Source organism: Xiphophorus maculatus, chromosome 20 (assembly GCF_002775205.1).
Source record: "Xiphophorus maculatus strain JP 163 A chromosome 20, X_maculatus-5.0-male, whole genome shotgun sequence".
Lineage (NCBI taxonomy): Eukaryota > Metazoa > Chordata > Actinopteri > Cyprinodontiformes > Poeciliidae > Xiphophorus > Xiphophorus maculatus.
In genome coordinates, this window is record NC_036462.1 from 10,984,639 (window position 1) to 11,007,329 (window position 22,691).

Here is a 22,691-nt window from a genome sequence, read left to right on the forward strand (position 1 = left end):
AATAATATTTTTGTGCATATTTGTCAAAACTGTCATGCTGAGCTCAATCTTTTTCCACTGGTTATCTGTTTCATACAATACTGTCACAACATTGTGATATTTTCAACAAATATATAAAACAATATATTTTTTAATAGTTACATACTGCAGCTTTAACACCGGGAGCTGGTTTGAAATAGTTCTCTGTGTTTCGTAGATAACTGGAGTCACATAAACTTACTCTTTCTTCTACAGGAACTGAGGCTTCAACAAAGATAAAAATATGTCTGGAAGGATGGATGGAAATGACATGGAAATACCCTTGTGATGAACAAAAATATGATAAACTCAAAGTAATTTTACCAACTAAAACCATACAGATCAATCAGACAGACAAATGGGAAAAAAGTGGCAAATATTTTTTTTACCATGATACATTGGAAAAATATCTTAGACTACAGGTATGGCCTTTTAACTCCAAGGACAATGGAACTTATGGATTTAATTGTGATGAAAACGCAAAAAAGAGTGAAGTAAAGATTGTTGGTAAGTGGCATTCCGTTGGAGTGAGTACCAGAGGAAAAAAAGTAAAAACATCTTACACTGCCATGTAGGCAGATATAATTTTCCAAAAGTAATTAACTCTCTGTCACATCATAAATCAGCAGGAACTTTTCACATATTTATTGAGGTTTGTTCTATTTACAGAAAAAACACACTGCAAGACACTCAATCAAACTGCTTACCGAACAGCTAAAATGACCATCAAATGTGATTATTCACATATGTATCTGTCCAAGACCAAGTTCATCTGCAAAGAAAACAACTTTACTTGTAAGAGTATCTTAACAACAAAATCATCTAAAAATTCAACAGGAAGATTCACCCTGACTCATACCAGCAGTAACTTCAATTTGTCAATTAGTCCTGTGTCTTTAAACGATGCTGGTGTTTATTGGTGTGGAGTGATAGAAAGCAATGGCAGTTACCAAGCTGGAATCTCAAAAATACAGCTGGAGGTTAAAAGTAAGTGAGTTACATATTTGTTTTTTCACTAATTATTGAACAAGGCTAAAACAACACTTATTTTCCACAGATATCACGATGTTCCCAAGATTGAGAACTCCAGGACAAGATTTAAAATATTATTGCAAATACGGAAGCAATTTCTCTAACCTGACAAAATGTATCTGTAAGGGAGAAAATCAAGATGAATGTCAGGATGTTGGAAGCACCACAAACAACATGAGTAGGAGGTTTATGATGAAGGACAACAAAATAAACAACACCATCACCATAGAAGTGAGAAATTTAACAGTAGCTGACTCTGGAACTTACTGGTGTGGAGCCAACAAGGACAACAGCAAAATATTTATTCACAAGTTAGCCTTGAAAGTAGGTGAGCCATTTTGTTCCTACCCTGATTCAGACAGCTTAGGTGTAGTTTGACAAATATGCAGAAACCAGAGCAGTAAGTAAAGTGGTGAGCATTTTCAGACATGGATTTAAGACACCGAACACTCCTAGACATTCCTAGATTACCTACTTTTATTGGTAATACGTCTAACACTGACCCACAAGTCAATTTGTGCATTACCATATATTTGAGTATTATAGAAAAGATTTTTATCTGTAATTCATTATTATGAGATCAATGCATGTCAAGCATTTATTTATTTTCATTTGCTGATTATGGTTTGCTGTTAATTAAAACTAATATTGCATTTTTTGTTATCCCACACATCATTCTCGCTTAGATAACTCAGCAACTTTACCTGCAAATACATTTGGTAAGAGACTACTGTATTTTTGTTTTTAAACTGCTTAATAATCAATTAATTTCTCTGTGTTGATGAGTGCTTGAAACAAGACTGTGTCTGTACATTGTAGGTGACATAAAGACATTTCTGATCACTGGTACAGTTGTGGTGATACTTCTGCTTTGGACAGCAACTTTGATCATTATATACAAACGTAAGAATGTTCGTATTTATTTGAACAACAGAACACAAGCAATATTATTATATAAAACCACATTCTTACACTTTACATGTGTAGATTAAATCTAAAGAGCCACAATAGGATGACCATTTTTGCTGATTTATCAGACATTAAATTGTTTCTTCTAAAAAGAAAGATTCTTAGATAATAGTTTTCTGTGTTCTCATTTATTTAATTTTTTGTACTCTTCTTTTTTTGAAAAGGAGATTCAAATACAAAAAACACAGGCCGCAGAGAAGCAGAATATCATCCAACAGAGGTTAGTTTTAAATTCTACACTTTCTGTGTTAAAGTGTTGTCGCACCAACACATAGATTTTGTTATGCCAGTAACCAGATTTATATTATTTCTCTGTTAGGAGCATTTCTATGAAGAAGTGACAGAGCATAAGAAGACACTGGTGATTCCTACCTATGCCAACACTCCTACAAATGAGCCAGCCCTGCTGCCGTACTCTATTGTCAGCTTTCAAAGGACTTAAGAGAATAACGCTGACACAGAAGTTCTGCCCCTTTAACCCACCTCTACTTTGTGCAGCTGAAGCTCAATCTTCCCAACTGATCAGCCATCCAGATCTACAGACCAACCCCTTTACTCAGCAGTTAAGAAGACAAATGCAAAATGAAAAATAAATAAATAAATAAAAAATAAATAAATAAAAATAATATACAGTATATATACTGATATATATTATGACAGACAGACAGACAGACAGACAGACAGACAGACAGACAGACAGACAGACAGATAGATAGATAGATAGATAGATAGATAGATAGATAGATAGATAGATAGATAGATAGATAGATAGATAGATAGATAGATAGATAGATAGATAGATAGATAGATAGATAGATAGATAGATAGATAGATAGATAGATAGATAGATAGATAGATAGATAGATAGATAGATAGATAGATAGATAGATAGATAGATAGATAATGTGTGTGTTTCACCCCTTAACTTTTTTTTTCTGACCAGGAAGATGTTGAATCAATCGAGATCTAATTTGGCATTGTACATTTATGTGTTCTGATGTTTATAAGATTCAGCTAATTGAAGATATTTTGCTTCAACTGGAAGTTATTTCCAGCTTCTTTTTACAACTGCTTAGTGTATTTTTATACAATTATAATCATAGGACTGCTTATATTTAGTTCTATTACTTCCTGGTTTAATGAAAAAAAAAAATCTTGGCTCCACAATACATCAGTATGTATAGTACATTGCTTTTTTATTACTGATTGAAATATATTTATCTGATTTGCTTCTTTTATTTATTTTTTGCATAAAGTCCTTCTTTATGTTAAAGATGAAAAAGTCACATCTCTACACTGAACAGTTATACCTTAATTGAATAAACATTGTCATGATTACAGGAAAGATGAAATTGGGTGTGTTAGGGCATCAGATTCATTTGCTCCCTTTTCCTCCTCGGTGTGTTTTCCCTTTTTTCCTTCTGTGATGTGAGGAGGCGTCACCAGTCTGCGCTTCATGCTGACGAGAAGCACCTGTTGCCTATCAAATGTCAAGATACAGCTTATAATAAGGCTGGTTCCTCCAACCACATCTCACCAGTTTGTCTAACAGTTTTCCACTGGCCACCAGCTATAAGTAAAACTCAAGTCTACTATTTGTCAGGTTTGCAAGATCAGCTAACTTTGTTTGTCATCTCAGGAATCTTGCTCTGCTTCAAGTATGCTAATAGATTCAATAATCCCCCACTGCAGTTTCTGCCCCCCTATAGTAAACCAAGACCGGTACTGTTGTAATTAAAATCATTCCAAACCTTCAGATGTCTGCCTGTCTTTCATAAAAGGGTGGAAAATACTGGATTCAGGAACTATTCAAACACAAGAATTTCTGGCCCTAATTTATTAAATGCTTGCCACATAGTGACACTCAAATCAATCTTCCACGATTGGCAAGACCAAAGAACTGTCAAAGGATGCCAGGATAGATATGACATCACCACAAGGTTGGATTTAATAAAACAATTTTTGTCTTGGCCACTTTCTAATTGTAACTTTTTAAAAATAAAAATCAAACTTTTCTGAAGCCCAGGTGCATCTACAAACACATTCAAGAGAAGAGGACATTAGGACGAGTTTCATTTGTTTCAATGACAATGCAGCATTCTCTCCAGGTCATAAAGAGTTCAAACTGGCGTATTTTCTGTCTAATAAAATTATAATTATATTCTTTGCAAGATGTTTGCTCTTTGTAAAATGGCACTTCTATAGTGAGGCTTAGTAAAAACACATTTAACTCAGTTTAAAATGCCTGAATGGCAGAGTTTATCATTTTAACTTAATGTGGAAAAAGCACTATTTTCAGAAGAATATATTTCAATATTTATTCAGAACACACTGACAGGATGTAATTAATAAGATCCAACAAGGCAGAAAAAAATTCACACAATTAACAAAGCATCAAATGTTAGATCAAACATTGGCCTGACGCTCTAAAAATACAAAAAAAAAAACAAAAAACAAAAAAAACCTGAAACTATTTTCTCTTCTAAGACACTTAAGGAGTGCTTAGCTCATATCCATGCTCTCTGTGGGGCATAAGCCCCCTGCCTCCCCTCCCTGAACACTCTGGTAGATGGACGCCATGTCAGCATTGGATCTAATCTGGTTGGCAAATTCAGCCATGCTGGGACTTCTCTCCACCTCTGGCACAGCCAGCAGGGCGGCGACAGCGCGCATGGCTGAGCGCCGCAGTTCCTCCTGCTTCTCAAACTCCTGTTTTACAGAGCCGGCCTTTACCTGTAGATTATAGGAGATGCCACAGAGTGTAACTCGTGTTTGGTGGGCTATCTAGTTAAGCTTCAGGTCAATGAACTGGGTCAAATGTCTCATATTTCATTATTTCAGTAATAATTTCAAAATGTTTCAGTACTTTGGTGGTGCAGGTGGCTTTAAGAGGTTCCACCAGTCGGTCTAGTCTTTGGAGAACACCAGCAGGACACAAAGAAACCAGTCTGGCCAACATCAAAAAGGTCAACATCTACAGCCCAGAATAAACAGAAGTGATAGAAAAAAGGTGGTTTGTTCTTTAATGGTCCAGAAAGCTGAATTGATGTTTTCTTACATTACATGAAGCAAGCTTGACATTTATTTCATGCAATTATTTCATTTTCAAATAATATTCCTGCTCACCCTGATATCATAGTGGTCTTTAAGTCCTTCCTCCACATGATCCAGAAACTGCAGGACGTCCAGCCCCTCTAGGCAGCTGTCCAGCAGAGTGTACATACACTCAAATGCTGCTTTACGCACATCCAAACCATCATCCACCGTGTGTTTGAAGGGTCCCATCTCCACCTGCAGCACACATGCAAAGCATTACATTTGCACAGATTATCATTATTTGCAGAGTGTCCATCAGCTAGCACACCTCCCTTATGAGGTCCTTCCTGATCTGGGTTTCCTTGTAAAGGTGAGGCAGGATTGTTCCCAGAAGGCCTTGGACCAGAGATGGTTTGTTATGAGCAGCAGAGTTAAACATCACCAAGGCGACACGGCGCACGTTGATGTCACTGTCCTGCAGGGTCTTCAGAAAGTCACCTATTAGAGTAAAAGAAAGAATATCTTTGTATCACCATTAACAAAGTGTGGAGCCCTCAACAAATATGGCAAAAAGCTGCTAATATACTAAAGAATTCTAAAAATGGTTTAGGATTTCAAATTTAAAATAATCTATTTTTCTATACTCTTTTTGTCACAGTAGATTCACAAACATTAATGTGTCTCATTAGAAATTTATGGGACAGACCAAATAATAGTATTGCATATTGTAAAGTTGGAGGAAAACAGCACATAATTTTAAAAGTTTGTGAAAAGCAAAAAATATATGCATACATTTGTATTTATCCAACTTGGCCTAAAGGTAATGAAGCACCACCAACTACCTTTAGAAGTTACAAACTTAGTACATAAAATCCACCAGAGTAATTTAACTTCAGCATAAATGCAGCTGTTCCCTACTCGCCTTTTAAGGTCTGGTAAAGAACATAAGCAAACGCGCATTATCAAAAAGACCAACGAACGCATCAGACAAGTAAGAGCCACTATTAGTCATACACTAAATATGATCTTTGTGTTAATGTGGCAGGAAGGAAGTCACTGTTTAAAAAAGATAAGAATTTCCTGCTGCAGCTTGCCACAAGTAGCAAAAAGGAAACAGTAAATGTGGATCTTATTGGCTTTCATGCAAATTGTTACATGTGGGTCAAAATGAAGACATTACCTATAATCCTAAACACAACAACTTCACCAGGAAACATGGTTCCTGGTGAGGTTATAATGCTGTTGAAATTCTTCCTACTTAGTAAAATCCACAACTTTGTATTGGTCTTTTACGTGAAAGCTAGGTAAATACATTGACGTTTGTAATTGCAACACAACAAATGTAAAAAAAAGTTGAAGGACTATAAATATTTTTTGCAAAGTATGATGCTAATGAATGCTAATACAGAAACATCATGGTAGCTGAGTTCACCACTTTGGTGGCTAAAACTAAGAGAAAGTTGAGATTTACTGAAATATTTACTTGGAAAATCATCTGCAAATTAAAACAAATTGTGCTTGAAGTTTATGGGTTGTGACAACAGACGCCTATCTCAGTAGCCTGAGGCTTCAGTAAGCATATACTCATCACAGCTGAAGAGCTGAGGCTACAATCATCAGAATGAGTCCAAAGCAGCAGTATGTCTTGTTTTCTTTGTGCCCATCGGGCCTGTTTAATGTACCCAATCCAAGTTTGAGTACTTCTGAATCAGATACTCAAATGACATAAAGTTTTATCACCAGAAACTATGGTTCATTGGAATATAACTGAGGCTGTTCTGAGTGAGAACATGGTGCACTGAATTTGACGTTTCCCAGGAATGTTGAGGTTTGATTATCTTAAGTCCATTCACAAACATTTTTATGCGCAATCATATGGCCAGTAAAACATTGTTGTAGAATTTATATTGAAAATCTTTACTGAGAGTAAAGATTTACTGCTAATGCTGTTTTACCGATGCTGTCTTTCAGCAGTGAGTCTATGGGAGCTGGATGGTCAACAATGGTGAACTTTACAGCTGTCACCACTGTGCTGCGAGTCAGAGGAGAACCTGTAAGACAACAGGCATGAGTAGAGTGTTAAAACTTGATTCTGTTTTATGAGGTGGATCAAGTTCTACAAGTTACCAAAAATAATTCTACAAATGAGAATTTAAAGTAATCCATTTTTAATATTAAATTTCTGGGATCTGAACTAAAATAACTGAGTTTAAACTCCATGGTTTTGCTGATATGAGCACAGAAACACTTCAGGAAAAATAAATTAAGAGAAATGTGTGTCCCAGTTGCCATGGACATTGCAGAGAGATAAAAATAAAGCTGGTTATGTTATACTCAGGAAAGAATAAATGGCTTGCAACATGAATAAACTTTGTTTTTATTGTACCTAAATTCCATAAAACACTTTGTGTCTCCATTGGCCATTTGAAATGTGCTTTGATTATGTTTTATTAATAAGTGATACCAAGATGATTACCTTTTATTTGTAAAGAGATTTTTGCTCTGGTTTTAACTGTGGGAGAAAGCATTATAACCTTTATCATTCAGCTAGGATATATTGGACTGATATGTTTCTTGATAATTATTTCATTAGTGCAGCTATTAAAGAACAAAAACACCACTTCAGATTCTTGAAAAGTGATAATTTCATCCTCTTTATCTTTCTATTCTATAAATGGGTAGAGCTCTTTATGATTCACAGTAGTTGCATTTCCATTAAAAATGTGTGCAAAACTTTGTTGATACTTTGCTATCAATTTCACAATTGCATTTTTTCCATAAAATAAGAGAAATAACACAAGTTGATGATCATGTGACCTGTGTGATGCGAAAAAAAGTATTTGATTTACAGTTTTGTGAAACAAACCAATATCAGTACATATTAAAAAAAACACTTCATCCTGGCAGCAAAACTTTTTATCAAAAAACTTTTTAATTGGCATGTTCCCATTAAACTAATTTATTTTCAAAATGTCAAGTGGGGAGTGGAAATGCTGCTAGTGAGGTGTCTAAATGTTTAAATTTTATAGGTCAAAAAAGATCCAACATGATGAGCTAGGGAGAGAAAAAAAGAACTTTGCCCCCACTGTACCAGCTTTAAGTTGTTGTTTTAGTCTGGGCAGAAGTTGTGCAGGGTTGACAAAGGTCAGTTTTCCCAAACATTCAGCCACTAGGTTCCTGGTCCCCTCCTCCTGACTCTCACAGTGCTGAAACAGCAAAGCCCAGATCGACTCCACATGAGGTGAGAGACTGGAGGCTGGACATGCGCTGAGCAGAGAAAGAGAGAAAAAGCTTCAACAGAGATACCTCAAGGGACAAAACTTGCTTGGCTTATAAAACCTTTGACATAAAGTATATATATATGAACACCCACCTGATGACCTCTTTGAGGGAGTGAAGCAGCAGGTATTGTCTTCGTGGTTGAGCTGAGATCTCCTTCAACATGAAAGGCAGAAACTCATTTAGGCTGCCGACCGCCATGCCTCCTAAAGCGCAGGATGCCGCTGTTTTTATCTGGGAACACAGAAGGGATGATGCCTCAATGACTGTGAAGATAATCTGTGTTGGCATATTTTTACAACAACAAGCTGTGGCTTTAAGAAGAAACAGAGATGAAGTTGCTCAATGGGAACATTGTTTTTTAATTCAGTGTTTTCACTGAATACAGTATGTGAGCTCAACCTCAATCCAATGACTGTGAAATATTTTTTTGTTTTTCTTTTGTTTTATGCCGGTTTGGAAGAGCTATCAAGCTTATATTTTTTATTATTTGTGTCCTACCTCCTCGTTGGTTGAAGAGAAGGCCTCCAAGATGACTCCCTGAACCTCCTTACTCCCTGCCAGACCGCCGCTCCTCCCCACCTCCCCCAGACACAACAGAGACAGCACCCGAGCCGACTCTGGGGAGCTGGAGTTCTTCACCTGAGGGAAGAGAGAAGTGAGCTTTAATAAGACAAACACCGAGGATTACATCGTTAAGAATCAGTGGTACCATGTTTCACAAAAATAATAAGAAAGGGGCAGTGTTAATACTGTAGAAGGTATTAGTAAGATATCCATTTTTATTTGACACATTACAACCACAAGTGTCTGAGGATTTCACTGGGATTTTATGAGACAGACTAGAACAAATAGTATCTAATATCTTGAGAAAAACTTTTTCGATATAACTGAAAAGAAGAGTCACACACCTGCTGTATGAGGCTGGTCACAGTGCCAGCCATCTCTTTTGGAGAAGCAGAGGACAGAGCAGCCACACAGCGAGCCACAGAGTGGTAGGACTGTCTGTGCAGGACGTCCGCAGAGGACTTGGAGCTTTGAAATGGCTCCATAAGAGACTTCAGCAACTGACTGAAGAAGAGAGGAAAATATAGAAGTAAGAAGAAAGAAAACGCCTGTCCTTATGTACAAGTGTTGATACATCACAAATCACTACACAGTGCAATAACGCTGCTAAATGAAACATAATCTATATTATGTGGTATTAATAGTCATTGTAAAAAAAAGTAGACACTTTTGCAGTTCTAGGGTTTTATTTCTTAGGGGCACAACAAAATGATTGGGTTTTTCACAGAATCTAAAATGATGTGAATCTGACTTCAAATACACAAAAAAGTATGAGTTCAAACCACAGGATGTCCTTGCTGCTTTCTTTGTAATGAACAGGAAAGGTAGCATTCAGATGCTGATCATCAACACCTCTAAAAAGCAGCAGTTTTGGGAAATCAGTTATCTGAAGCACATTCTGTACATCCATCATTCAGCATAAAAGTCTCCCCAAGAGTGGCAACTTCAGATAAACTTTGGGTTTATTTTATGTGTTGAAATAAACCCAAATAAGCTTTTGGGTTTATTTTAGCAAATAAACCCAAAAGCTCAAGACTCAACAGGCCAAAATAATATTAAATTTTAAAGTTAATTACAGTACAAATGGGAAAAAGGCTAAACATGTGCAGGTTGTTCAGGTTGTGATGGAAAAGCGTTTTTGGTTTCAAAACATAATAGCACTCCAACTTTAGTTTGCAAAGTTGCATCTGAAAGAATCCCAAGATTACTAAAACAGTGTCCTTGTCCATAATGAACAACTGCATGGTGCATGAAGAGCCTGCATAGCATATCAGCACCACAACCACATAAAGCATGGCGCTTGCGGGTGATGGCTGATGATGTTTTGCAGGGGTAGGAAATGGGTAACTTTGTAGTCATTGAGTCGATCATATGGGAAAGCTTTAAAGTGGGCGTTCTTACTTTTCAACGTGAGTGTAGTTAATTTAGATGTTAATGTCAGAATACTTGCATTATAGTCTAAAGCAATGCATATTGCTTGAGTTGGTTACATATATTTCAGAAGCATGGAAAGCTGGAATCAAAATTCCTCAACCTGGCCCTCTTCTTGCATCTTGTCGCTACAGATGAGAGCATTTTTATCTTTTTATCTGGAGTAGGTTGATGTCATTGGGAGGAAATACGTTCCACCTTTTTGTGTTGCACAAACAGAGACTGTTGCTGTCCTGTCATAACAGAGCCACTGATTAACACACAAGTTTTACAGAAGTCTTCAGAGCCTAATTGCATCTGACATGCCATCCTTATGTCACTGAAAATGTCCCCCAAAAGAAGCTGGAACCCTCCAACCAGCAGATCAGTTTTCCTTGCCACCACATAAGGCCAACAATTGAGGTAAGTTTAAGTGTAGGATATTTTATAGTCAGGTCATTTATCAGTTTTGGCACTGGTTAATGTTCTCCATACGTCAGCTTGGGACAACCTTAATTTTGACAAAGTTCCTGGAGAGCCACAGAAGGCATTATACGTCAGTTTTACCAGACTCAGTATTACTGCCTGTGATTAGCGAAGTGATCTTTATCAACATAATTTGTGGAGTTCCCCTTGAAAACAGTAATCACATCATTATTGATTTCGTAGAATAACAAAGCGGGCCTGACTCAGTTGTGACTCAAGAGTGATGTCCACACACTGGAGACGTGATTTAATCTGGACCGGTGACGTGAGGGGAGCTCTGATCAAGTTTCACTGTTTTTATTTTCTGTAATATAATATAATAGCTTCTAATCAGCAAAGGAGAGTTTGACATTGTAGGTTTTGGAAGGTTTTCTCATTCCCTGATGAAATAACAGCTGTTTACAAGCCTGAGGGAAACACCAAATTTTTGCATGATTGTAATTTTATAGAGCTGGCAAAAAGATATATCCATTTGCAACGTCAGCTCTAAAATTACCTGATTCTTATCTGCAATTTTTAACCTTTGTTGGTCAACATCTCATTGGTTGCAAACTATTAGCAGTTATTGGTCCTGAACGACTTTCCCATCAATCTGTGTTGACCCGAGTATGGCACTCTTAGTTTTCTAGATGTTGGGACAGTTGAGCTCACCAGCTTACCTGTAGCCCAGGTTTATAGCCTTGCTCACCACCAGGGCTTGGAGGAAGTCCAGTATAGCCAGAAGTGCTCCACCCTGCAGCAGTGGGGAGTGGACGAGCTTAAAGACTCCAGACAGCACAGATGAGCTGATTTTAGCCAGAGAGGAGGGGCAGGCTTTGGCCATGCAAGTTAACAAGGTAATGGACACCTAAACAGAGGAACGCATAAAGTACATAAAGCATTTTAACAGCAAAAAACAGCACCAGAAGTTTGGCCTAAAGTCATGCTTTATGGTTCAAATCCTGATTTTACTTTCTGTAGTTGGCAGTAGGTTTAGGTTTGTAGGTTTTACAGTGAAAATTAACTAGGAAGGCAACGACTCTCCACTATCATCATGGTGTCACCAAGATGCAGAGTCATAAATTAAAATTAGATTTATAGTTGATATAAACACAACCTAGTAAAAATTTATCTATCAGTGTGGTTCAAGAATTCAACAGTAGTGAACAAGCAAGTCTGATCCAAGCAGCAACTTGCAGGACTTAAAGCTCCTAAGACACAAAAGTAAACCTTTAGTATTGTGCTGAAGTCTGTTTCTAAATGGTTCATGGCTGTTTTGGCAGCAACAAACTGTTAAACAGGTGGCCATAATGCTATGTCTGATTGGTGTATTTTCACTGTGACAAATTAATCTCAAAAATGTTCAGTGACTTAAGTGATGCAAAGATTTTAGTGTTTTACAGATGGAAAAAAAAAATCTGGTTTTAGAAAGAGCATTGTCGGTGTGAGTACCTGTGATACATGCATGTCGCTCTCATCCACCAGAGGAGGAATCTCACTTAACACAGGCTCCAGAGCAGCTGGCTTGATGCTGGCAGCATGATGGGTAACTAGCGCTGTGAGACACGCCAACGTGCTGAGCTTCAGAGTTCGCTGGTTTTTCCGCAAGAACGAGCCCAACACTGACAAAGCCTCCGGCAGGATGGATGTCATGTCAATCTGGAGGAGCGAGGAATGTTGCTTTCATATTTTAAAAGAAAGTCAAGTTTTATTTTTGTAAATTCATTAAGAAAAAGTTTCCTACTGAACCTTTAGTGGAGATGCAGAGATCAGGGTGAGGGTCTTCACTGCTGTCAGTCTTGTTATCTCATTTTTCAACCTGTCCAAAAAGATCCCCAAGACTCCCTGCAGCTCGGTCCCCAAGAGGTCGCCAAGATGACACACCATGTGACCCATACAGGAAATAGCTCTCTCCTTCACTTCCTGGTCAATGTCGGTTGCTTTGAGCCTCTTCATTGTTACTGAAAACACCTGGAGGAAAGAAGATTTAATAAAGAACAGGTGACAAAATAAAACACATCTGGAGCGAAACAACTGCTAACCAAAAGCAAATAAACAAAAGAACCAAAACAGGAACAAATAATAAATTAGAACAAAACAATGTAAACAACAACAAGCTTATCCAGTGAAAGAAAATAATCAGTGAAATGAGACAAAGCAAGGATAAATGTTTCTTTGATATTCTGGAGGAAGCAGAAACCTAATTTTTACTCAACACAAATAACACAGCTTTCCCAACTTATTTATGTAAGCATTTTAGATTTCCCTGTGTTTAAAGGTAAAACACAGAAGCATGGTAGATTCCTACAAGCAGTACAGGCAAAAGATATGTGGATGTTTGCTGTACATAAATCAAATTATTTTTATATCTTAAGTATTATATCTTTAAAGTAGACTAAACAGTATTTTTGATAAACTGAAGCTGGTTTTCCTCTCCTAAAATAAACCAAAAAAAAAATTCCAACTCCAACAATGTACACTGAGTATAACATTTAAAAAATAGGATATACCTCCTGAATGAAAGGCTTTGGGTCAAAACCTAAGGATGTGGTTGTCTGCCCCTGTGGCCTCATCACTTTGATTAACTGCTGAGTGACCAGCAGCGCCTCCGAGGTGATCTTATAGAAAGTGTCCTCAACGCATGTTAGGATGGCCGGCAGCAGTGTCTGCAGGAGCGAAAGAGAGGATAACTATGAAAACGTTGAGACGTCCAGACACCCGTTAATGGTTCAAGGTGATTTCCAAGACAACACCAAGATAACTGAGATTGTTCTGGCCAAACTTTATCACTTCCCACAAAATGCATGTCCACTGTTTTAGTTTAAAGTCTTCAGAGCAAAGCATTAAAGGAGGTTTGAACAACCTGCATGTGTGGCTGAAATGCTTGAGGATGGTGGGAGATCAGAAGAACGTGGAAGAACGAAAGAGCATCAATCCTCATGGTGGAGGAGGTGGATTTATCAGTCAGGGAAAAGACAATGCCTGGAAGAAGAAAAAAATCAGGAATTAAGAAAAAAAGAAAGCAAAGGAAAGTAAATTAAAGAGAAGGACTAAGAGATAGTTTCAGTGTGAAAAACTGAAAAAGAAAAAAAAGCTGACCTTGAATAAATTTGAGATTTATACCACATTAATAAAGATAATGGGTCAATGACACAATGTACTGTATGTGTACCAGGTATAAGGACGGGTATATGCTCTTCCAAGGCTCCAGGTACTGTGTAGGCTAGCTCTGTGAGAAGACAGAAGCAGCCCTGTCGAGATTTAAGACTCTTCTCCTTTAACTGTTTATGGAGAGCCTTCACAATCACCGGCACCTGAACGGAGATGAAGACACATATTAAACATGAATATCTCAAAACAGGAGCCCATTTGAAAAGACACGGTTTCCTTTCTTGACAAGAAGTGTAAAATGTTTTTTTTTGTTTCTAAAATACAGCACTTGTTGACCTCATTTAGTGACACCCCTGGTAAGGATGTGCAGTAGCATAATGTCAATATAGAATATTAAAAATATAACACTTTGAAATCAAATTATTCATCAGGGATAGAAATCTCATGCTAGTAAAAAGTTGTTTTCAACAGTCACTGTGTGCTTTACATTTCCTAAATAATACACATGGCTAAAAAAAATTATTTCTACTTTACACTGCATTGCCTTCAAACATGTCTTTCTATTTCCTTTGGGCATCACATAGACTTCTTTTATTTTTCCATTTTTCACAATACAAAAAAAATTTAAAACAAAAACACGCTGTTCATGTACAGTAGATATTTGCTAAACTCCATAAATCTAAAAATAGCTACAGGAAGATGTAGCTATATTTAGCTTATAATGTGGATATTAACTCATTCACATCCACATTCAGGGTAATAATCAAATAAATGTGAAACAACTGGAACTATCAATTATCAGCTATCCAAGATTATCCTATCAGCAGCAGAGCATTAAAGTCAACCAAGTCCCCATAGCAACTATTAAACACTATCTATGTGCAACCAGTGTTTCCAAGGAAGTCTTTTTTTTGCCTTACCGTCACATCTGTAACCATGTGTGATTTTCTAAGTATTACTAAGCTTGTAACTAGAACAGTGTGCTTTGATCAGATAATTTTAAGTTTGAGCTTTTCTGTATCAAACACACCAAATGAGGATGGTATAAAACAGTGGGGAAGAAAAACATTCTTGCCCACTGTTCACATAAAGAAGGAATACATTTGTGGATCTCAATTTTAAAAAAATTAAAGCTGTGTCCAAATTTCAATAAAAGTATGGGAATTTCAATTTTAACAATGTTTCATGCAATAATAAAAGATTCAGTTTTGGAGGCTTAATTTTTTCTTCTGGCCTCAGGTATTAACATCTGTTTTCAGCACCTCCTTTTTCAGCAAAGGGACCGCTGGTTCTTCTTCCTGGCTCTTTCCTGGCTCTGAACTGGCCGTAATGAGGCTGTGATGACTTGAACCGCCTCGTGTTTGCCTCAGGAGAGTGGAAAAGGCAGCAAAAACGTCAGCCTTCACGTTCTCCTCGCGCTCCTTGAATCGGGCCAGCAGAGCCGGGCAGATGGAGGAGTAAAAGGAGAGGAGAAGGTCTCTCCTCGTGCAGATCAACGCCTCCAGACACTTGATGGCCGAGCGGCGAACCTTCCAGCTCATGTCGTCGTCATCACTGTACTCATCATCTGATTCTGTGAGAAGTAAAACCAGGATACTCCTTCAGAGAATCTTCAAGATTTATTCAAATTTATTTCAAATATGATGTTTTGACAGTGGTTAAACTGAGAACTGAAGTTTTGGACATTTTAACTTTTGATTAAAACTCAGATTTTTCTCTTTTTTGAAGACCCAAGTCAGAATCTTCATTTTTTTAATTTTGACATAAGAAACACAATTCATTAATTTATGTTGGTGAATATCAGATTTTGATATTTTTTAAATCTTAATGTTCTGCTCAAGAAAAACAGCAGATAAAAACCTGATAACAAACCTTCATCAGCTCCATCCTCTATGTCCATGCTGTCTTCATCTTCCTCGTTGTCATCATAGTTGTAGTTAGGGTCAAAGGTCATGAACTTCAGACAGAGCTTAGTCACCGTGGCAACATGAGGTGACATCTCCTTTGGACATCTAGTGAACAAACACAATGCGAGTACTAGACAAAAGTACACAATAAAGAGCAGCAAAATAGAATTATTTGCATCTTTATCCTTATCAACAGGTTACTTTGAAGTTTAGACCTTCTTGGCTAAATTTATAAATTTCAGTTTCCAGTTATGTCCTCTAAATCCCAGTAAACAGTGTTATTTGTTTTATTTGAATTTATTACAGCTCAACTCTCAAAGCACAATCTTTTCAAAGAATAATAGCATTTTTCTTAATATAACACATCACCCTTAACATATCAACCCCATTGTAAAAGATGGCGGTGGCAGCATCATGTTCTGGAGATGCTGTTTTTCAACAAGAAAAGGGAAGCTGAGCAGAAGTGACAGGAGGAAAGATGTAGCCAAAAACAGAGCAACCCTGAAAGAAAACTTGTTGGTGATATCATGATTCATACAATACTATTGTCATATTTTTGAACTATGTTGTATTTAAGCATATAACTATTTTTTAAATGAGGGCAATGAACTAATGCACGGAGGACATTTTCCGGAACATCTTTCTGAATAACACCTGTTTACAGATATCACAGTGTTTGACAGTTAGCTGTAATTAAAACGGAAGGATAAGGCAAACAAAAAATGCAAGCTCAAACAATTCAATGTAAATAAGTGAATGAAAAATGTTCAATAAAATTCATGTGATTGTTGTAAAGAACTTTTACCAACAAACACCTAAAACTGTGACCCAACCAAAAGCGTTTTTGATCAGAGCCAAAGAATGCATCTTCTTCTAAACAGGTGATCAGGTTACTTTTCTAACCTGTGGTGCACTGAGGTGCACATACAGGCTTCACATTATCAGCCAGTTTGTTTGTTTGTGACTCTGTGTGTAATTTATTCTGTTCGTGGTGAGATTGTCTAAATTTCCCCAGATAATTAACCTGTCCAGTGGTTTGGGGTTAGGGTGAGGTGAATGTCTGATGAGGAGCATTAATGAATGGAAAGGAAATGGGAGAAATTCAATATAATGTTTTCCTGAAGTGAAGGAAGCAACGTGTTTGTTTGTACCTTCGTATAAAGGCTTCAAAGGCCTGGAAGCAATACTCCCTCAGCTCATCGTCCTCCACACTGGTAAACTTCACCACCATTGGGATCAGTTTCTCTAAATGCTCTCCTGCAGAAAAACAGGAAAGAAATCTAAAGTTACAATAAATTGCGACACATCACTTCAATTTAAACAGTTATACCAGTCTATAAAATGTTTCTTATGAAAATACAAACCTGTTGCAGCAACCACAAAAGTTATGGTTGCAATGAGAGCAAGTATAAGTTTGCAAACCATAGCATCGTAGAACACCATAGAACTTGCATTGAACTTCCATTGCTTTCATTAAATTCACACACTATATAACCATTATACAACATAGAACTTGCATTGAACTTTCATTGCAACATTTTAGGGACGGTTTTCGACAATTAGCTATTTTTGAATAGTAAAGGCTGCCAGAGCTACAAATGATTAATTTCTTTGTTTTGTGCAACCATAGTGTTATACCTGTGAGTGATATGAACTTTTTTAATTACACATTGTGGATGTGTAAATGTAATTGTCTGAACATGCACAACTACTTGCTAGATAAGCTACACTTTTGAATATGGGAAACAATGTCTATACATCCATTTCAATGAATAAATGTGAAAAAAACGTGTTTTTTTGTTTTGGATGACATTGGGTATAGAGAGGGAGGAACACCAAAGAGGCTAGAACTCATTCAAAAGGACAAATATGTATGCCTAAGCCAAAAAAACTAAAAGTGCTAAAACGGAGTCAGAAAATTAGATGTCATCATTATTTCATTTCTATTAGATTTTATAGGAACATACTGTTATAAATATGATGTTAACACATTTGAAACATACCCATTATAAAATTTCATAAAGAAAACTAATTGTACCCTGAGAAAAGAGAAAATTTCTCACCAACTCGATGGCCGCCTTGCCGACTAACAGCTGCCAAGCACTGGATGTATGTTCTCATCAGTGATGTTTGCGGGTTCTTTGCCAGTTCTTTCAACAGGTGTTCAGTCAGCTGAGAGAAGAGGGCGGGGCTACAGCAGGGCACCAACTGGCCGAGAGCCAAGATGGAACGCTTCCTCACCGCCATTCTGGAGCTGGTAAGCTGGATGATGAAAGTAAAGAATAAGCAGTAGAACAGACAAAGAAAGATCGATTTCAAGATAAAGCCTTCAAAATGGCTATAAAGTAGTCTTCCCAGTTTCAGCAGCAAACAACCTTACTTATGGTCCATATTATGAACGGCCACTACTCACAGAACACTTTATTTACATCTGTATTTCAGATATATATTTAGTGTACTGGAGTACAAGCTAATTTTAAATAAAAAATATTAATCAGTTTGTTCAGCACCTGAGGTTGCAACATTAAATTCAGTGAACCTTCTCCCCTTAGCACTTGAGTTACATGTACTCCAAGACAAAAGTATAATACACCATCCAATGTGTTTTTATAGACTTTCAAATAGTTTTGTTTAGACACAATATGCTAAAAACCACAATCTTATGCTGAGATAAAGACTATCTGATAGATTTTCAATTTCCAGTGTGGGTTGTTGTGAAAAGGCAGGCTGGAACTGGGGACTCTCTCCTGTTGCAAAAATGCTTCAAAGTTACTGAGATCTTTTTGTATGTACAAGTGATCTTGTACAAACTCTTCTCTCAAAAGAAAGAGAAGTGGAGGAGTGTTGTGCGACTTATTTTTTGCTTGTTTTAAATACAAAAGGGCACATACATTGTGTTAAAGCAACAAGAAGGTATTTCAAACTGTCTATTTCAAAAAAGACATAAGTTGGAGTCCAGCTCTAACCTCAGAGCATACTTGATCTCTTACATTCTTTATTTGAACAGTATGGCCTTTAATGTTAAACTCTTCTGGCTTATTTCCCAGTTTCCAAATGCTCTGATGCATAGCATTTAATTAGTTCCATGTTTTATATTTACTTTTGTTGTCCCTTTGTTGTGCATCAGACATTTTGTTTTGCTTGTTTAAATTAAATCAGCACTACTGTGAACAAGTTCAGCCCCTGCACAAATTTGCAAATTGTTTGCAGTCATGATGATATAATTGAGATTTTACGACATACTCTACCACAAATTATTGAAATGTGTCAAGACAAATGTAAACATGTTCTACAAGGCTTCAGTTTACTCTTTAAATATCATCTAGTCCACCCAACTGCTGTCAGAAGTGACGTAATTAGTAAAAATAGATTCTTCCTGTCTGCAATATATCCCAATATGAATCTAGCTGTTTTGCAAAGGCTTCGACAGTGTCATTATGACAAAGCAACACATTAGAAATGTCAGGATAAACATTTTCAGAGGTTTAAATAAAGACAAAAATATAAAATAATATCCCAAGTTTTGCATATCACACAGATCGTTGTTTTATTGATAGTTTTCAAACAGAACAAGTATGGGCCAACGACAAGCCTGGCAAAAAAGCTGTAAACCAGAATTTTGCTATTTATCATACTTGAGTGCGAGTGTTCTGAATTGTAAAGACATTTTCCACAAATCTAACCTATATGAAAGAATGGCATGAGACATAACAAAAACTAATTTGTTCTGGTCAAACAATAACAAAGTCAACTTTTTGGCCTCTGTAGAAAATGCTATGTGCGGAGAAAAAAAAAATCTGCTCATTACCCCAAACACTGTCAAATACAGTTGTGGTAGCAACATGCTTTTCTTCAGTAGTGACATGGACAATGACCAGAGTTGATGAAAAAATGGCTTGAGCTAAATACAAGACAATCCCTACAGAAAACTTGTTAAAGACTGCAGAATGGTCGATTACATAAAATTAATTATATTATTATGCATGGATGTTTTGTGGTACTTTTTTAAGAAGTTGTTTTTTAAATAACACTCCAATTAGAGTTTGTTTTCATCAGTTTGTTACCTGAGGCAGCAGGCTGGAGAGGAGAGAGCTGTGAAAACCAACCAGAGCGCCACCCAGCCTGCAAGGGAAAACAAAATGCTTAAAATACACAACAAATGCTTAAAATACTTTAGTTTATCTGCTTGTATCTGTGTCTGTCCATTTCTGTTCTGATAGCATCAAATATGTCTAAGATACAGACAAAGTGCTTTGCAGGTGTGTGCTGCTAATGCACTGACCTATAATTGAAGAATAATTACCCTTAAGCAGTTGTTTGCCCCATATGTGGTCTTACTGATTAATGATATCTTGCCTCAACAGTTGCAACATACTTTCAATAACCTTTTACATACTACCTCATTTATTTGATTAACACCTCATGTGATTTTTAAAAGAGACTTATATTTACCTTCCTAACATGTCACACAGAATGTCCAGAGCCTCTAACTGAACGGACACGTCTTCTTGTTTCCCCAGGGCACCAATCAGCTGAGAGGTAATCTTCTTACACACACTAGCTGTGAGACTCAAACCTGCCAACATCACGGAGAAATTTAGGATGAGGTATCATTCCTAAAATCAAAACACAAATCTTATGGACATTCATCCAAAATTTAACTCTTTATTGGCTCTTCTGGCGTACAGCCAACCAGCCCTCACCTGAGGCAGACAGTGGCAGCTCAGCGATCACGGCCTTGAGTCCCATGCTGGAAATGTCTCTCAGCTGCTCCTTATCTGACGTCATGTTGGTACAGAGTATGTCCACCATGACCTCCACCTGAGGCTCCTTCACTTTACTCACCAGAGGGGCCAGACTAAAAGTCCAGAATAGTGTACCTCAGTTTATGCCTTCACAAAAGTTTGTTTTTAATGCAGACATATACACTTATATCTTATTTCATTGTTCCATTGAAATTAAAAGAGACTTCCAGTATACATGTTTGTCTATCCCAAATAAACAGTTTTTGGGTGTGATTTTTCCTTCTGATATAGGCCTAAGTTAATTAAAATGCAAATAAAATGAAACATTCATCTACAAGAAGTCATATTAGTAGATGGATATTTTTCATCAGTAAGTAAATAGTGAATGAATTTCATATAACTGATGTATGAAAACACTGGTTTATGTTTAAGTGAATTACTTTTCAACATATTCCACACCGTTTGAGGAATACATCTGTTGTAGGTTTTACCATTTTACAGCCAGGTTTTGCACCTCTCCGTTTTTGTCCTCCAGCAGTCTGAGCAGCATGTTTACCACCTTTCTCTCACTGTCCTCATCCAGTTTAATGCTGTCTTTCTGCAGTTCCAACATCAGGTCATTGGTGGCCATAAACCTGGTTGCACAAACATACCATAGAGCAAATGCAAACTCAAACACAGGTTCAAAAAGTGAGATTGTCAGATTAAGACATAAATTTTATTGAAAGAATTATACAGTGAAATGCCAGTGAGAGTAAACCGACTAAGATAAAGCTATGCTGTATTTAGAGAAGACTAACAAATTTGAAGCAATATTAACAAGTTATCAATTATTAGCAATGTTTTGTTCCATATTGTTTCCCTGATTAAGTTGAAAGCAAACATTTCAAGTTTGCCAATAAAAGACAAGGAGTAAAGCCTTTATTTTTTACCATTAAATATCCACCATGATAGTTCTGTATTTTATGTATTTGATTTGACTTTTTTAAACATTTCTGGAAAACCTTAAGTTTTTCCCCCCCTTATATTTAGTTAACTAACGGCATTACGAGACTTGGTAAATAATATGAGTTGTGTGAGCAACTTATAGAGTCGGTAAATATGAAAAAAAAAATCACAAACAAATAGGTTTTACTTTGGAAAGAGGTGGCATTCCCATGACATCAGTCAAACTAAATGTGTCATGTCACTTTCAGAGGGTGCTGACAAACTCTTACTTTACCTGAAATCTTTGTCAGTTGATGTCATTTTCTCCAACAAGCTGGAGATGTGGTACGAAACACTCGACATGGTGGTAATCTAACCGCTGACACCGTAGCTATGGAACTTATTATCTGTGGCAAAGCGGTGAAAGTGGAGCAAAAGATTTACTCTGACAACATGGCGAGGCTGGTGGGCTGAAGGGAGAGCAAACGGTCGGTGGAACCTGACACCTAGTGGGCAAAGATAAAAATAGACGATAAGTCAGAGTGTAGTGGTTTTTGTCGCCTCCATGTGGACTTAAAATGTATCACACCTAAGTCTTTCATGTGCAAGAATAGAAGAATTGTAGTATCTAGTTACTATAGTTGAATAGATTTTTCAGGTATCTGTACTTTACTTATGTGTTTATCTTTCTGGTGACTTTTTACTTTTACTCACAACATTTTAAGAGAAATACCTGTGCTTTCTTCTCACATTTTCACATATGTCTTGCTACTTTCATGATGAAAAAATAAATAAAATAATGACATGGAGTCCTATCAAATTGGAGCAAAAGTGACATTCCATGTTGTTGGCTTAAAGAACAATTAGTAACAAATTCGCTGTTTTTTATGCAATCTAAATTGTCCTGACCTGACTGAGATTTGAAGAAAAACTACATCATAGGTTTTTTTTTGTTTGCTTTGTTTTTTTATTTCTATACCAACACATCTTGTGAGCAAAAGAAAACAAATAATGTATTTTGTATGACAAGTATTTTAGACTTATCAAAAGTCATTTTGTATTCTTGGAGGTAAATATTACTTTTTATACATTTCAAAACTTCATTTTTTTTACTTTTACTTGAGGAAAACCTATACTTTTACTAGAGTATTTTTTCATACTAGTATCTGTAGTTCTACTCAGTGGCTGTTTCTGGTGTGTGTGCGACATGGGCAACTGCCCAGGA

At 36.8% G+C, this 22,691-nt stretch overlaps 2 protein-coding genes across 2 annotated transcripts; one reads left to right on the plus strand and one right to left on the minus strand.

Annotated features, from left to right (window-relative positions):
* Positions 1-244: 244 nt before the first annotated feature.
* LOC111605794 lies at positions 245-2,461 on the plus strand. Its single transcript, XM_023324550.1, has 6 exons — positions 245-525; positions 688-1,005; positions 1,076-1,378; positions 1,737-1,769; positions 1,870-2,033; positions 2,339-2,461. The coding sequence occupies exons 1-6, from the start codon at positions 279-281 to the stop codon at positions 2,459-2,461; spliced, it is 1,188 nt and encodes a 395-aa protein (XP_023180318.1). The 5' UTR covers positions 245-278.
* A 459-nt stretch (positions 2,462-2,920) lies between these two features.
* On the minus strand, positions 2,921-21,936 carry LOC102225863 (cullin-associated NEDD8-dissociated protein 1-like). Its single transcript, XM_023353503.1, has 24 exons — positions 21,762-21,936; positions 21,031-21,174; positions 20,498-20,652; positions 20,247-20,370; positions 19,859-19,916; positions 17,858-18,056; positions 16,946-17,051; positions 15,760-15,899; positions 15,150-15,460; positions 13,949-14,090; positions 13,640-13,758; positions 13,287-13,442; positions 12,526-12,747; positions 12,229-12,435; positions 11,457-11,644; positions 9,246-9,405; positions 8,836-8,976; positions 8,429-8,568; positions 8,147-8,322; positions 7,011-7,106; positions 5,384-5,553; positions 5,146-5,310; positions 4,886-4,993; positions 2,921-4,752 (listed from the first exon to the last, which is right to left on the minus strand). Exons 1-24 carry the CDS (start codon positions 21,827-21,829, stop codon positions 4,522-4,524), a joined length of 3,726 nt encoding a protein of 1,241 aa, XP_023209271.1. The 5' UTR covers positions 21,830-21,936; the 3' UTR covers positions 2,921-4,521.
* Positions 21,937-22,691: the final 755 nt, after the last annotated feature.

What these genes read in the sequence shown, in the direction of transcription:
- LOC111605794 (XM_023324550.1), top strand. Translation starts at nt 279, where the DNA reads ATGGAAATGACATGGAAATACCCTTGTGATGAACAAAAATATGATAAA. An exon ending in GAGTGAAGTAAAGATTGTTG is followed by an intron (nt 526 to 687) that starts GTAAGTGGCATT and finishes TTCTATTTACAG; the next exon opens with AAAAAACACACTGCAAGACA. An exon ending in CATTCTTACACTTTACATGT is followed by an intron (nt 2,034 to 2,338) that starts GTAGATTAAATC and finishes TTTCTCTGTTAG; the next exon opens with GAGCATTTCTATGAAGAAGT.
- LOC102225863 (XM_023353503.1), bottom strand. Translation starts at nt 21,829, where the DNA reads ATGTCGAGTGTTTCGTACCACATCTCCAGCTTGTTGGAGAAAATGACA. An exon ending in AGAGGATGGAGCTGATGAAG is followed by an intron (nt 15,461 to 15,759) that starts GTTTGTTATCAG and finishes TACTTCTCACAG; the next exon opens with AATCAGATGATGAGTACAGT. An exon ending in ACTGCTGAAAGACAGCATCG is followed by an intron (nt 5,554 to 7,010) that starts GTAAAACAGCAT and finishes TTACTCTAATAG; the next exon opens with GTGACTTTCTGAAGACCCTG.